The following is a 15201-nucleotide window of genomic DNA, read 5'->3' on the forward strand; positions in this document are numbered from 1 at the left end:
GAATAATCTTAGCACCACATGAAAAAATAAAGTTTTTTTGTTTGATTTAAATTTTTAATATTTATTCTTGTTCTAAAGAAAAAAATTTTGCGTCACAAAATAATCCACTTTAATACCATACTAATATGAACAGTTCGTTTAAGGAGTGCAACGGCCAGTAAAGCGGGGATATAGAGAGCATTCACGAATAGTATAACGGTTAAGCATATAAGCAAGGAATCTCTCAAGTCTAAAGTAAGAATGTCAGAATGTAAACAAGTCATTTTATATACTATCATAAAGTAATAACATACCCTAACCCGAATCCACCGTGTTCAGTGGTGCCGTATTTACGCTGATCGGTATACCAATAGTAAGGAGAAGCATCAATTCCCTCTTTCTTATAAGCTGCCAAAAGCTCATCCTAAAATAGCCTAATTATTAGCATAAAAAATGCGACTGCAAAATAATCTGATAACGTACCAGATCTGAAATCCTCATACTTCCACCAACAATCTCACCAACTCCTGGAAGCAATACATCAACTGACTCAGTTAATCTATTGTCTTCGGGACATCGCTTCATGTAAAACGCCTTAATCTCTGAAGGGAAACGACAAAGCATAATAGGGCGACCAATTTTATCAGTCATTTGGCGCTCAGGAGCTTCAGGAATATCTTCGCCAAACTCATAGAATGTGCCATCCTCCTTTGTGATGTTGTTCTCGCGCAGATATTTAATCGCATCTGCATAGTCCATTCGAAGGAAAGGCTGCTTTGGTACTTCAAGTTGTGGGTTGAGCATGCGAACTATCTCCGCTATCTTAGGATTTTCAAGAGCGCTCTTGACAGTGAAAACAATCTAAATAAAATTATACTGTATTAGTGCGAAATCTTTTATATTATAAAAGTTTTTCAGTATCACCATATCTTCAATTAAGTTCAGTAGATCATTGAAGTCAATAAAGGCCATCTCCGCCTCAACATGTGTATATTCGGAAAGGTGACGGCGAGTATGAGACTTCTCTGCGCGATATGATTCGGCCATGCAATAAACATCACCCAGAGATGGCAGACATGTTTCAAGGTACAGCTGAGATGATTGAGTGAGGTAGGCCTAATGAAAAGGTGACCGAGGTATTAAAACGATGCACTACAAAATGAAATATCAATAGCATGCACGTACTTTTTGTCCATAATAGTCAAATTCGAACAATGTGCTTCCACCCTCTACCTGGGTCTGCACCATACACGGTGGGGTGACCTCGTGGAACCCACGATTGTCGAAGAATTCGCGCATAGTTTTCAAAACTTCAGAACGAACACGTAAAACAGCTGAAGCCTGCTCTCCACGAATTACCAAATGGCGCTGGTTGAAGAGGACATTGGGGTCAGATTCTTCATTAAGCTTGTTACCAATTGCCTCATCGCCACCAGGAGCTTTATGGATACACTCCCAGTAATCAACAACTAGTTCATGATTGTCAGGTGCCTATTGAAAAATATTGCTGGAGTTAGATATGGATTTTTGATTATTTTCAAATCTAAATATTATTCACCTTTTTACCCTCAGGCAATTCATTAATAACACCGTATACTGTGATAGTCGACTCCAAACTGAGGGTGATTGCGTCATAAGTGTGGCACTATGCAATGGATGAGTACTTAGCGAAAGCTATGGATTTACTATCAAGTTACTTACAAGCTTTCCAGTCATTACACACTGAATATATCCAGAGCCATCTCGCAGCACAATAAACTTCATGTCCTTTCCTTGTGTACGTAAACGATGCACCCATCCAGATATTTTCACACGAAGTTTACGGTTTTTGATACTTTCCCTAATTTTAATTTTCTTTGCTTCCGGAAGAGATGCATCTTGTTCTAGTATGATGCTCTTTGCCTCTTCAAGCCGCCTTGCCTCTTCTTCTGCTTGAGCTTTCGCCTTTTCAGCATCTAGCGCACGCTGTTCTTCCAGGCGTTTTTGCTTGCGCAGCTGGGCATCTAAAAGCTTTTTCGCTTTCTTGAGCGCAGCACCAGAAATGTCTTTATAATTCTCTTCAGCCGATTTTCGCACCTGAATGCGCACCGTATCGCCATGCTTCTCCAAGGCTTTGACTGTAGTTAGGTATGGCAACTCTTCAGTTCCATTTCCATTCTCGTCATTTCCAGAAGTTTCATCCACAAAAGCAAAGGGACCTTAAACAAAAGAGTTAGGGGGAGGTTAATTTCTGAATCTCAAGAGCAAAATGGAGCCTTATTTGTGCTAAATTACCATCTTTAAGGTCCAGCTTTTCTACAGATGCTGACATGTCTTTGATTGTCATTGGATCTTTTACTGTTTAAATTAAATTATAAGTAAAAGGAGAGAAAATATTATCAAAGTGACAATTTATGAATTTTTGTTGACACATTGCATAAATGCATACGCTCTGCGACTGGGATCCAAAATACAATGGATTTTTCCTATTCATAAATTGCGTTTAAATTCAATAACAATCTCAATAGCAATAGAATATCTGGAAATAAGAATGTATTGTCTGTAGGTCATCAAACCAAACTTTGGCTCTCCACAATAAAGATAATTACTTGCTTCCGAAAAGTTTAGAAAAGTGATACAAAATATAAAGCAATAGCATTCAGAGGCATATATGATAATAAACCGAAAATATGTACTTTCCATATTTTCATGTCGTCAAGAATTATAACCACAGTATTTAAATACAATTATAGGAAAAATTGGAAGTGTTATAGCGCAGTGATATTGAGTTCCAGGAATACTTATATTACTCTATGCTGAAACTCATATATCACCATTTCAAACCAACGAAGGCATCACTGAGAATGAGAATCGGTCAATTATACAGTGAGCATAAGCAAAAAAAAAACCTACTTCGTGATTTTCGCCTCAGATGATTTCGGCTCAGCCCATGGATTATCCAGAAAAATATCTTGCGTATCGGAAGTAGATGAAGGCATTGGTCGTGGAGGAGTGTTTCGAGAGAGGTTACTAGATGATGATAAAGGCGTTGCTTGGCTTCCTCCAGATATATTCAAAAGTTCTATAGTTTGTGAAAAGGAACCTGCGGCGGGACAGGCTTGTATGGGGTTATTTGTTTTATCAGATCCTCCGCGAGAGGCGGAAGGTATTGTTGTAAACATATTGGAAAGCTCATTGAGATATCCACTGTCTTGCTTCGTATCTTGCGGTGAAAAAAATTTACTATAGGCACTATCCACCCGTGTGGTAGTATGGGTGAAGCTAGATGTTTGAGATTGACTCACTGGAGAAGAGTTATAAAGTGAGAGGATTGATGACTTCAACTGCGCATGCTTATTGCTAGAAGAATGCTGCACACAAGCTTGAGGTGTATGGGGGCGGGATGACGCCGGGGTAACAGGGGCTGAATGAGTGGTTGATTTTTCAAAATCTAAGGCGAATAGTTCAGCGCCCAGAGGTGCAGCGGGTGTAGATCTACCGGAGGTAGCAGATGATTGAGGAAGGGAAAGAAAAATGTCAAGACCAGAAAATGGTTTATCAGATGAAGATGCTTTTGGTGAAGTGGAAGGTGCAGATTGAGAATCTAATAAGTATGAGGGAGTGGAGGGCTGAGATAAAACGTTATCGTGAGGAAATAGGAAAACTAATTAGAAATTTGTATGTACTTGATCGTTGTTGTCTAACAGAGTTTTGGGATCAGGGATGGAAGAGCTCATTACCCATTTTTTATATTCATATTTTGAACGAATCCAGCCTTCTATGTTGCTGATTATGAAGAGTTAGATTGCTATATAATTAAGTAGGAGAATAGCAATTTACCTCTCAGGAGGTTGATCATTATGTGACATCTTAGCCTCCCAGTATATATTTGCACGCTTATTACCCCATCGAATCATATTCTATAGAGATGTCTATATATCATACATAGTTGAACAACAATATTTTATTTTTACCTCCAACTGCTGGGATGTCCATTTGTCTAAATCAACGGACTTAACTCGAGATATATGTGTTCCAAGTGATCTGTGAATTCCAGAGCATCTTATACATATAAATATGCCCAAGTTCCAGGAAGCCCATCGTGGATCTAAATGGAATAAATTATCAGCTATTTATTATTAAATATTAGTAAAATCAGTCAATTTAACCTCGTCTTCGACAATCGGCACACTGCTTATTCTCAGGCTTAAGGAGAAGCTCTTTCAAGACATTTTCATCTTTTTCTTTTGGATTTGAATTAATGGCTCTTTGTCTTCTTGACATAGTTGTAGTAGCTTCAATATATACCCTAGAGTTAGTATCAAAATTTAAATCGTCTAACTTTACCAACTCCGCATCTATTAAATCAAATAAAAAAATGAAAAAAAAACATAGCTAAACTTGTTAATACTCTATATATTTAATAGCGGAATGATATGTTCATATGTTTGCAGAAATTAAATGAAAGTCCTAGAATATAGGTTAGATAAGATTTTTTGAAGCCAAAGGGAATTTTTATTTAGAAATATAACAAAAATATTTCATAGCCAAGTGATAATCCATAAAAATATTGAGAAAAATCGTTGAAAATGAAGTGTAAAGAAGAATGGTTATAGGAAACGAAGAAAGTATAAGAGATTTATAGTCCCCGTATACCAACTAGCGCTGTCGTGCCTGTAGTCGATCGGCAAGTTCCCGTCGGATCTCTTCTTGACGCCGTTGATCTGCCAATGAAGTCACAGCGCGCAACTCGTTTACTACATCCTTAGTTTTTCCAAAATATACCTCTTGTAATGAATTGCGCATTCGCAATTCCATATCTTCAATCATCCGACCAAGGTTCGCTATATGAGCCTGTTGCCCTTCAGCGATAGATAAATCTTGCTCGGCCTGCCTTGTTAGACTACCTGACAAATTCATCTTGCCAACATCTCTATTATTCATAAATAAGTAGAGCATAACTGTGGACGTGAGCTTATAATGCGCGCTACGACCACGTTCTTGTGCTTCAAAAACATGAATTGAATCCCAGCCGCCCCTTTCTCCATCGCTTACTGAAATTAAAGAAAAGAAATTTGCATGAAAGGAAAATCCTGATATAGAGAATAAATTTTTGATCTATTATAATTACCTTTTTTATCAGGACAACTCCGGCAAAACCGTCATCGAGATCCCAAAGATAAACAGACGACACACCACCATCATAGTACCTATAAATGAAGCGAAATTGTTATACGAAAAATGACTTGGATGGGAACTAATTTTATATTTTACATGTCACGGAATGTATCAAAGGCTTTATTTGCCATTATTTCCAGCTTGCGAAGGTCGGGTGAAGGTGTTGTTCCATCGGAAAGAGGAGGATCATATTCATTTGAATGAGGCGACCTTCAGAGATAAGTAGCACGATAAAAACGCTAGTTCATGAAAACACGAATTTGGTTTTTCTCTACCTGTAAGAGTCTCCATCACGATTGTAGTCGCAGATGAGATATTCTGCACCTGTCTGTTTGCAGCTACGAACTTTGAGAGGTTGGTCAATGGAAGATAGAAGGTCATCTGTTAGATGTGGAACGAGGTCAATGAGATGTGCTAGATTCTCCTCCGTATTTTGAGGAGGAAGTCTGCGCATAAGATCCAGCGCGCAATCAAATTGGTTATCAACCTATATAAAAGCCAACACCAATATATCAAAAATAAGCCCAATGCCACATCTCTCTCTTAAATTCAACCATACCATCGTTAATCTAGCTACTTTAGTCGAGCCACTTTAAAATAAGAAAATTAGAAAACGCGATTTCCCCTTTAGTTTCGATTATTTGAGTGGCTTATGAAAAAGGGGTGTTTGAATATTCACTTTGCTTCCTTACCTATAGATCTTAACCTTATAATTAAATGAACCGCAATTCTGTACTAAGATTGAGAGCATTCGCTCTAACATCAACTCCTAGATTTAAGTCATTACCACCTGCGCGACTAAATATTTCATATTGCCCGTCTTCCCACTTCTATTCTTCGTCCTCTTCTTCGTCTTCGTCTTCGTCTTCCTCATCGTCTTCACCTCCTGGAGGTAAAAACACAGAGCGACGACAGTCTCCAGCGACAGTTTCTTTCACTCCTGTAACAGAAATTCCCAATTTTACAGAGAAAGAGCTTGCTCAATGCCGATTTTATGCACTACACCGCCCACTTTTTGATATTGGAAATGACGAACGGGTTAAATACGATCGGATAGAAGAAAAAGATGATAGTAAGTAACACAGCGCCTTTGCAATTTTTTATTTTTTTTTTCATTCTCACCTGTATAAATTATAGGCGATGAAGCACTTGCTAGGTATTTTTCAGGACTGCGTCCATTCGAGCCACCGAATCAATCTCAAAATTTCAAATTTTCTGAGCTATCTCAAGTGCAAGCAGACCAGGCTCAGTATAGCCCCTTTGTGGATATATTGGAGGCCAGTGAACTAGATGATAATTCTACAGCTGTAGTGGAAGAATTTCTATCCGATGGGCTGCAACGACTATCAGTATCTCCCATGCTTCAGAAAATGGAACTTACTAGTGTGCGAAGGAAAAGAAGGTTGAAGATGAACAAGCATAAATACCGGAAATTGCGAAAGCGAACAAGAGCGCTTAGAAAGCGCCTGGGTAAATAATATCTATAATGTGTATTAATTCCCTTTTTATTCCTCTTCCTTTATTTCTCTGCAATGAGCTTTTTTTATGTTCTATTTATGTGTTGGAAAATATATAGAAGAGGGGATGTTTTTTTTGGAATAAAGAGTATATAAATAAGGTCATTAATTCATTACAGAACGTGCTGCTTCTATTGCATTTCGCAATTTCGTCTTGTCTTTGGTATAGTGATAATCAAGCTGCTCCTGAGAGTACCGGTATGGGCAGGATTTTCCTCCAACAAAAGTAGCAGCATAATCCCTCATCTCTACCCATTTTACATAATCATGAGTTTGACGCGAGAAGCCTTGGTGAGTGCCTTTCCCATAAGTCCCGTATGTTTTCAGAATGTCATCCAACATCGATTTGAGTTGCTCATCCCCCTGTGGAAATGGATGTGTGAGAGGGGGATCATTGATATCCTGTAGCGGAGGGCCATCTATATCAATAATAACTTTATATGGGTATTAATGTTCACCTAGAACTGTGCTACACAAACTTTTCAGTCATTAACTAATTTACCAACTCCTCTCAGAGCAATCCATGGTCCATAGTCTTGGTGCAAACAAAGAATCTGATTGTAGTAAGCGAGATGTGCTTCATGTGCTAATCTTTGAAAAGCCACAAACCGCTCGTCTTTATCATAGGTATATCGCAGCTCATATTTGATATTTTTGGCACCAATAATGTTTTCTACAACTTTCTCAATACATCGAGTAGAGTAGGTATCTACTGGATGATTATCGATACAAATGTCTTTAGAGGAGACAAGGTAATTTATGAAGATCGGCCAAAAATGTCGCGTATTTCCGATAACTAATTCAAATATTTGATATATCAATTCAATACAAAAATATCTCTGTTAATTCTTACCTACAGCTAGGGTCGATTTAGAACGACCAAAAGTAGGTAAATGGGCGGATACTGTTGGAGGCAAAGATGTATTGTACCTGAAAGAAAAATGTTTAGTAATCGGATCCTAATAAAAGGGGATATGAAATATCTAATTACCTTTGAACTGGGAATGCCTTGACAAGGTCAAAGCCCAACGGGTATAGGAGTGCTTGAAATTCCTTAGTAATGGAACGCCAGTTCATCAATAAAACTCAGGAACACTATCCATTGAAACGAATTTGAAAATCTGTGACTACTTATAACAAAAACTACGTGATAATAGAATAGATACTTGGTAGAATATTGAACAGAAAAAACTATTTCTCAAGATAGTCTATCATACGTTAGCTAAAAGAGCAACATACGAAGGCTGATTTTATGCGTTCCTTTTCGTTTTTGCTCTTTACTTGAATGGTGAATGAAACTCTAGGAGTTATTCAAGAATATATCAGCTGTATTTAAATTTAAAAATCGTACTATATTGGAGTGAATTAATAAAAACGTATACGTGTAAAAACCAGAGCCGTTAATACTTTTCTCAACTGGCAAATCCCTTTGTTTATTATGAGCAATTCACATTTTAATAGTGTCGTATCCGAGCTTTCCTTCCCTACTTCTTCTCCCAAGCCTAGAACTCATTTGGAGCGTGCTCAATTCGCATGCACATCTCGACTCATTACTTGTTTCATTAATGAGGATTTGATCAAAGGCTATTATCACACCCTCCCCGATAATGGCCTACGCTCTTGGTGTGTTGTTCCCATAGCTACAAATGGAGATATTTATATTATCAGTTTGAAGAATCCTCCTGTAGGTAGACGTGGGGTCTACAATTTAGAGATAACCCTGCTAGATCCACAGGACTTGATGTTTCCTTTGTACAATGTGGAAAGTGGAAAGGTAAACCAGAGGCTTTTATGCTATTAGAGGGCAGTTGGCTCGTGTTTTAAACATTTCTCCTTCTCTTCGAAAGATTGTTCCTGAATATGATCCAGTCAGCACATTTCGAAAACTATCAAAAGCTGCTGGAGTAGAACGTAAGATATTCGAAGAGCTAGTACCGGAAATCGAGAGTACGGTTATGTATATGGGTAGTCTATGATAAACTTAGAGAGATGAAGCCACATATTCAAAAAAATTTTTTTCATACACTAGAACATACTTTCGCAAACCGAGTTCCGGCCCCAACACTTGCCTCTTCGAGCATCGATTGGGAACAGAGTATTATTGAGGGACACCCACACCATCCAACGCATAAAGCTCGTTGTGCTGTTCCACCTATTCCACCCATAGCCCCCGGAAGTTTTGAGTTTAACACGATCAAACTTCGTTTTGTCTCTGTCCCTGCAACTGAAATGAATATAAGAGGCGAGTTTCTCCAGCTTATGTTTCCTTTGCTTGAGTATGCTGGGTTCAAGAACATTCCTCAAGATAAGGTTATTATACCACTACACCCTTTACAAGTTCCAAACGTGGAAGCTCGCTTCAAGGATCGAGGAATCAATGTCTATCCTCCGGAATTCACAGTTGAAGCACGTGTGCAGGCATCCCTTCGTACCGTCGTTCTACCCGAAATTTTGCCTGGGTATGCAATTAAGCTAGCTTGTGGTATTAACATAACCTCGGCAATGCGAACTATTACCCCGTACACCGCACATCTCGGACCAGGGATTTCACGAGATATTATCCCTCGTCTTGAGATCGATCCCACGGTACTCGCTGTAGAATTAGAGCCGGGAAGTGCCTGGGCACGTCACTCTGATCCCAACTACAGCAAACATCTTAGCTGCGTATTTCGGCAAGAGACGAGCGAGATGGACCAGGAGAAGCAGGGTGAAAGAGAGATTATTTGTGCGGCTTTGGTCGAAAGGGACCCAGATGCCAATGGTTCTGAAGAAAGCGTTTTAATTCGAAGATGGGGTCTCGATACTCGCGAAAAGGCTATGCAATTCCTTAAGCGCTACGCTAACATTGCATTCCGCGCGTTTCTTCCCCCACTACTTAAAAATGGATTTGCATTTGAAGCCCATCTACAGAATACGAAGGCATGTTTCGACCGGCAGACTGGCGAGCTAAAAAGCTTCCGAATCCGAGATTTCGGGGGAATTAAATTGCATCAAGAAACACTGGAGCTTACGACCGGGAGAAGGGTGGAAGTACTTCCTGGAAGCGTTATTGAAGCGGAAAATGCTAAGGACACCTATAAGCTACTCCATCATACCCTAATACAGTGTCATTTACAACAAGTGGTGCGAGCACTACAGCTCCACGCAGATGGCATTGGCTGGCAAATCGTGCGTGAAGAATTTATACAGCAAGTTCCTAGACAACACCCGCTTTTTAATGCCTGGCTTAACGAGGAGTATGTTTTGGGCAAATGCTTGATTCGAATGAAATTCGATGGTCTTTCTCGAGATGTGTGTATATTAGTATTTTATTCTAGTTATCTATTTGCGCTTTTAACACTTTATTTCTACCAGTATATCTACAGGTTGATACCTAACATTTTGCTATATCGACCTCCTACGGACGATCATATCAATACTAATCAAGACATTGCCTATGTGGCTGCTGAATCGAACTAGACTTCTGCAGTACAATTTAGAATATGTAAAATATATATGGAAATAATCTAGAAAATAAAATCGAGTTAAAAAAAGAGCCTATAAACTTGTAATTTTATCAAGAGATAAAGTTGAAATACAATTTCACAACGATGGGGAACACTCAACCAAAAGGACAGAGGATCACTGTGCAAGATAAGGCTATATTAGATCTGAAGATCCAGCGCGATAAACTTCATCAATACCAGAAGAGGGTAATTTGAAGCGCTTAAATTTTGACCAATGTTAAGCACTAGTAACCTTTTCCTCTTTAATTTAGATCCTACTCATCATAGATCGCGAGGTTGAAATTGCTAAGGTAGCCATCGTAAAGGGAGACAAACGTAGAGCTCTTCTTGCTCTTAAAAAGAAGAGATATCAAGAAAAACTTTTGGAAAAATCAGATGCCCATCTTATTAATCTTGAGAATCTGGTATTTTATACATTAATTCTATTTTCAAACTATTTACTAAGCTCTTTACTATAGACAAATTCTATTGAATTTGCACTGGTTGAGAAGGAAATTCTTTCAGGTCTCAAGCAAGGCAACCAGGTACTTAAGGAATTGCAGAAAGAGATGTCCGTTGAGAGTGTGGAGAAATTGATGGAGGAGACAGCGGATGCAATAGCATACCAGAATGTAAGTGAAAAATCAGTACTAATACTAGCTATTAGAAATGGTATCTTACACTGTCAATATAATATAGGAAATTGATGAGTTACTGAGCTCCCAGATAAGCGCCCAAGATGAAGAAGATATTTTGGAACAGTTAGCACAAATTGAACTAGAGCAGAGAATAGGAAATGAGCTCCCAGAAGTGCCTACAACTGAGCCGATCAAGGATAAGGGTGAATTTTTTTCCTCAGAGTTCTGCATCTGTATATTTTGAAGTTTAATATCCTGTGCTATTTGTAGATGAAGTCCTTTCCGAAGAGGAAGAAAAGGAGAGCAAAGAGGAAAAGGTAGCATCTCGCAAAAACAAGCAGAAAGCCCAATCAAGTAGACAGCTTGAGCCCGCACTGCTAGCAGCTTAAGTTACTGGTGCAAATTTGTATTATATAATAAATATCACGCTACATTTTGATCAGCATCTCCTCCATTGCATTTACTATAAAAAACTATGCTCGATCTATTCCCTCAAACCTAGCTTTACAAGACATGACCGTAAGCGATTTAAACAAAAATGGCACTTTTAATCACAGGTAGATTATAGAAAATAGTTATCGTAAACCTTACTACTTTTGGCTATTACCCCTATATTTGTTGATAGCATAACTTACACTCGCTACATTATTCGTCCACTGTCGACTGCAAACCCCTTCTATCGACTTCGTTGAGTTAATTTTCTAAGGATGTGTTGAGATAGACGAGGTGTGCAATATTAAAAAAAAAAATTGATCGAGTCAATATACGAGCCAATAATTACATTATTCGAGCTTGATAAACCTTTCTTGAAGTATATTATGTAGCTTATAAATAGCTCTTAATCTCAATGAATTTTTTCTCAAGATCTAAGTGAAAGATTAGAACGAGTCATCAATAAGTGCATGCATTTCGTGAACTACAAATATATCTTCACCTAAATTTTTATTTTCTTTTTTTTTATAACATGATTGGGAGCTTATATGTATTATTCAAAATGTTGAATATACGCTACTTTGCATAGTTTTTTTTAGCCCAAGTATTTACCAACCCCAACTACCGCAGCCATAAGGGACTCCGTACCCGATACTTCTAACGCCACAAGGCGAGATTCCGCCAATCCTTCCAAGACCATAAGGCAAGATCCCCTGTCCAATTCCAGCTAAACCATATGCCGAGACACCAAATCCAATCCCTCCCATGCCGCCATATGGTATACCGTGGCTAATTCCCCCGCATCGCTTCACAACGGTGTTCGTATTAGCAACGTTGTACACATTGGCGTGGTTCTCTGCATTGGTGCATTCGTTAGCTTTGACATTAGCAGCAAGGTTCGCACGATGCTTGCAGCAGCTATCCAAGTCGGCACCATTGGCATAATACGCGTTGTTGTAAACCCTAGGATAGCAGCCATATCCTCCACATCCGCCATATCCTCCACATCCGCCATATCCTCCACATCCGCCATATCCTCCACATCCCCCATACACATCATATCCACATGGGTAAGACACGCCATAGGCACATGGGTAGCTCAAACCGTAAACAGATGGATTGCCGATACCATACGCGCCGCAACGTTTGTCGACAAGATTTTCTTCGTCAGTGAGAGGAGTAGCGAAAGAGGGGCAGACGACGGCAAGTAGAGCAAGAGGGAGAAGTACAAGGGAAGAGTTCTTGAGCATTTTGTCCGAGTTTGTCTTTGATTGCTTTGCTTGTTTTTTGTTTGAAGTGTTCTGAATATGTGAATTATTTTGCAAAATCCGGTCTTTATATTCTTTCCAACTCGGCACCTCCGTCATTAGTTTTATGCACTTTCAACTTGATAATATCTCTTAAACAAGAGAATTCTTATTATACTAATTGATATCAAATGTTATTACCACATATTTGATGAACTCCCCGTCTAGGTCAAATTTAGGTAAGTAAACAGACTCTTGGAAGCTAGTTTGATATTTCAAAGTATGCACCCTTCGCTGAATGAATTTGTGTTGAGTATAGAACTATACCATTCGTACTATCGTGTATGATGACTTTAAACCGCGCAGTTTGTTTCAGTGAGTATTAGAATGCCTTATTCCTCTAAGAGAAATATCAAATAATTCTATATGATTAATCAAGTAAATATAGGAGAAATTGAGATATTCTGAAGCATCTCTGACTTTGGTAAGTTAAAGCGAACAATACTAAGATAGTAGAGAAGGGCAGAAAACTTTGAAGAAGCCGAATAGTTTAGCAGTATAAAAAAAATCCTTGAATATATAAAATATTGTACATATCAATATCGGCATTATAGTTCTATAAGGCTTGGTATACACAAATTATATTTCGCATATTGTCAAAGGACTTGGCCATTTTGGTTCCGAGTTTTTTCCCCCCCCAACTTCTATTCAATCCATTCAATTTGCCGCAAGGTGACGTTACCCAAGTAGCCTTTCCTCAACCCAGCAAAAAAAACGCGTTGAATCTCCCTTTATTAGCAGACTTACCAAGTTTTCTCTTTGTTAGCAAGTTCATCTCAGCCTTTTACTTATCATTTACATTATCATTATTTTTAGCTGCCAAAGCCAACATGGTATTAAATTGAATCATCTCTCAGTTTTATTTATATGAGTCTAGATTTTAATGCAGTTACACTTCTCATAATTCATAGGATGAAGAATATGATGTCATTGTCTTGGGCACTGGCCTAACTGAATGCATTCTCTCTGGCCTTCTTTCTGTCGAAGGCAAGAAAGTGTTGCATTTGGACCGTAATGACTACTATGGAGGTGAGAGTGCTAGCTTGAACCTGACTCAAGTGAGTACTCGAGTGAAATTTGCATATATAATGAAAAGGCGGATAATAAATTAACATCATCTCATTCCTGATTAGTTTTATCGTAAATTCCGTGATGGTCAACAACAGCCGGCTGAATTTGGGCGTGACCGCGATTGGAATATTGATCTCATCCCCAAGTTCATGATGGCTGTAATTAGATTTTCGTATATATCGCTTAAAGGAGGACTTATTCAGCCCTCTTTTTATATTAGAACGGTGAATTGGTTAAAGTCCTTGTTCACACGGATGTAACTCGCTATTTGGAATTCAAGCAAATTGCAGGTTCTTATGTCTATCGAGATGGTCGCATCTCCAAGGTTCCTGCCACAGAAATGGAGGCCGTTCGCTCTCCCCTCATGGGATTATTCGAGAAGCGTCGCGCCAAGAAGTTTTTCGAGTTCATTCAGAACTGGCGCGATGAAGATCCGGCCACTCACAATGGTATTTAAATATATTCTAACATAAAAATTTGCATAGTCAATATTAATTCTCGTAATAGGGGTTAACCTCGACACTTTGCCAATGTCTGAACTTTACAAGAAATTTGGACTTGAGCCTGGTACCCAAGACTTCATTGGCCATTCGCTAGCACTCCACTTCAATGATGAATACTTGAACCGTCCTGCTCGTGAAACTTACGATCGGATTATGCTCTATATGTCATCCATGGCCCGTTACGGAAAAAGTCCATATATTTATCCTCTATATGGACTGGGCGAATTGCCACAAGGATTTGCACGGTAAATGTATTCCAGTAATTTTTGAGCTTTAAAGAATTACAATTTTTCTCCTTATTTTTTAGTTTGAGTGCTATTTACGGAGGCACATATATGTTGGACAAGAAGGTTGATGAAATCGTGTTTGATGAATCTGGAAAGGTTTGCGGTGTGCGCGCCGGGGACGAGGTAAGTTCTTATGCTATAGTAGGCTGTCGATTTGTTTGACCGGATTTGTTTCCATCGTTATAGACCGCCAAGTGCAAAGCCGTCATTTGTGATCCTTCTTATGCCCCGAATAAGGCGCGAAAAGTCGACTCAGTGGTGCGGGCTATTTGCATCCTTAAGCATCCTATCCCTAACACGGATAATGCTGACTCCGTGCAATTGATCATCCCCCAGAATCAAGTCGGTCGCAAGCATGGTGAGAACTGGTTATCTCATATCATGACAATCATATCTTGCTCAATTCCATGTTATTTCTAGACATTTACATTGCATGTGTATCGGCTGCCCACAATGTTTGCGCTAAAGACTATTATTTGGCGATTGTGTCGACCATCATTGAGACGGACAATCCGGAAAAGGAGATTCAGCCTGGATTGAATCTGCTTGGCCCGATTGTTGAACAGTGAGTCAACCTCCTTCATTACCAGTATTAAGGGTCGTTATGCTTACATGCACTTGGTAGATTTATTTCGGTTTCCCCTATTGAAGAGCCTATTGCAGACGGCACGCAAGACCAACTCTTCATCTCGCGAAGCTACGACGCAACTTCGCATTTTGAAAGCGTGTGCGACGACGTCAAGGATGTTTACCGTCGTTTGACAGGCAAGGAGTTGGTGTTGAAGCAGCGCCCAAATGAGGCCGAGGCATAAATAGTTAGCAATC

General features: G+C 39.1%; 9 protein-coding genes across 9 annotated transcripts; 4 read left to right on the top strand and 5 right to left on the bottom strand.

Moving 5' to 3' along the window:
• Positions 1-138: 138 nt before the first annotated feature.
• VTP21DRAFT_3977 (uncharacterized protein) lies at positions 139-2305 on the bottom strand (the record flags this gene model as incomplete). Its single annotated transcript, XM_069394336.1, has 8 exons — positions 139-229; positions 294-403; positions 463-840; positions 904-1095; positions 1165-1470; positions 1538-1624; positions 1681-2177; positions 2254-2305. 8 exons carry the CDS (start codon positions 2303-2305, stop codon positions 139-141), a joined length of 1713 nt encoding a protein of 570 aa, XP_069248856.1.
• Positions 2306-2867: 562 nt separating this feature from the next.
• On the bottom strand, positions 2868-3827 carry VTP21DRAFT_3978 (uncharacterized protein; the record flags this gene model as incomplete). The annotated part of the gene is made up of 3 exons (XM_069394337.1): positions 2868-3587; positions 3645-3744; positions 3799-3827. 3 exons carry the CDS (start codon positions 3825-3827, stop codon positions 2868-2870), a joined length of 849 nt encoding a protein of 282 aa, XP_069248857.1.
• A 790-nt stretch (positions 3828-4617) lies between these two features.
• VTP21DRAFT_3979 (uncharacterized protein) lies at positions 4618-5590 on the bottom strand (the record flags this gene model as incomplete). Its single annotated transcript, XM_069394338.1, has 3 exons — positions 4618-4932; positions 5090-5168; positions 5412-5590. The coding sequence occupies 3 exons, from the start codon at positions 5588-5590 to the stop codon at positions 4618-4620; spliced, it is 573 nt and encodes a 190-aa protein (XP_069248858.1).
• Positions 5591-5853: 263 nt separating this feature from the next.
• VTP21DRAFT_3980 (mitochondrial 37S ribosomal protein mS38) lies at positions 5854-6614 on the top strand (the record flags this gene model as incomplete). Its single annotated transcript, XM_069394340.1, has 2 exons — positions 5854-6208; positions 6274-6614. The coding sequence occupies 2 exons, from the start codon at positions 5854-5856 to the stop codon at positions 6612-6614; spliced, it is 696 nt and encodes a 231-aa protein (XP_069248859.1).
• Positions 6615-6758: 144 nt separating this feature from the next.
• VTP21DRAFT_3981 (uncharacterized protein) lies at positions 6759-7730 on the bottom strand (the record flags this gene model as incomplete). Its single annotated transcript, XM_069394341.1, has 4 exons — positions 6759-7087; positions 7156-7449; positions 7507-7583; positions 7645-7730. The coding sequence occupies 4 exons, from the start codon at positions 7728-7730 to the stop codon at positions 6759-6761; spliced, it is 786 nt and encodes a 261-aa protein (XP_069248860.1).
• A 361-nt stretch (positions 7731-8091) lies between these two features.
• VTP21DRAFT_3982 (uncharacterized protein) lies at positions 8092-10112 on the top strand (the record flags this gene model as incomplete). Its single annotated transcript, XM_069394342.1, has 4 exons — positions 8092-8427; positions 8501-8618; positions 8683-9944; positions 10008-10112. 4 exons carry the CDS (start codon positions 8092-8094, stop codon positions 10110-10112), a joined length of 1821 nt encoding a protein of 606 aa, XP_069248861.1.
• Positions 10113-10243: 131 nt separating this feature from the next.
• On the top strand, positions 10244-11165 carry VTP21DRAFT_3983 (uncharacterized protein; the record flags this gene model as incomplete). Its single annotated transcript, XM_069394343.1, has 5 exons — positions 10244-10345; positions 10411-10563; positions 10618-10770; positions 10838-10979; positions 11047-11165. The coding sequence occupies 5 exons, from the start codon at positions 10244-10246 to the stop codon at positions 11163-11165; spliced, it is 669 nt and encodes a 222-aa protein (XP_069248862.1).
• Positions 11166-11816: 651 nt separating this feature from the next.
• Positions 11817-12575, bottom strand: VTP21DRAFT_3984 (uncharacterized protein; the record flags this gene model as incomplete). Its single annotated transcript, XM_069394344.1, has 1 exon — positions 11817-12575. One exon carries the CDS (start codon positions 12573-12575, stop codon positions 11817-11819), a length of 759 nt encoding a protein of 252 aa, XP_069248863.1.
• A 770-nt stretch (positions 12576-13345) lies between these two features.
• Positions 13346-15188, top strand: VTP21DRAFT_3985 (uncharacterized protein; the record flags this gene model as incomplete). Its single annotated transcript, XM_069394345.1, has 9 exons — positions 13346-13348; positions 13427-13573; positions 13649-13744; positions 13807-14035; positions 14094-14334; positions 14397-14499; positions 14563-14734; positions 14797-14941; positions 15002-15188. 9 exons carry the CDS (start codon positions 13346-13348, stop codon positions 15186-15188), a joined length of 1323 nt encoding a protein of 440 aa, XP_069248864.1.
• Between the last annotated feature and the right edge of the window lie 13 nt (positions 15189-15201).

This window comes from Calcarisporiella thermophila (genome assembly GCF_041956535.1).
Source record: "Calcarisporiella thermophila strain CBS 279.70 unplaced genomic scaffold VTP21scaffold_19, whole genome shotgun sequence".
NCBI lineage: Eukaryota > Fungi > Calcarisporiellomycota > Calcarisporiellomycetes > Calcarisporiellales > Calcarisporiellaceae > Calcarisporiella > Calcarisporiella thermophila.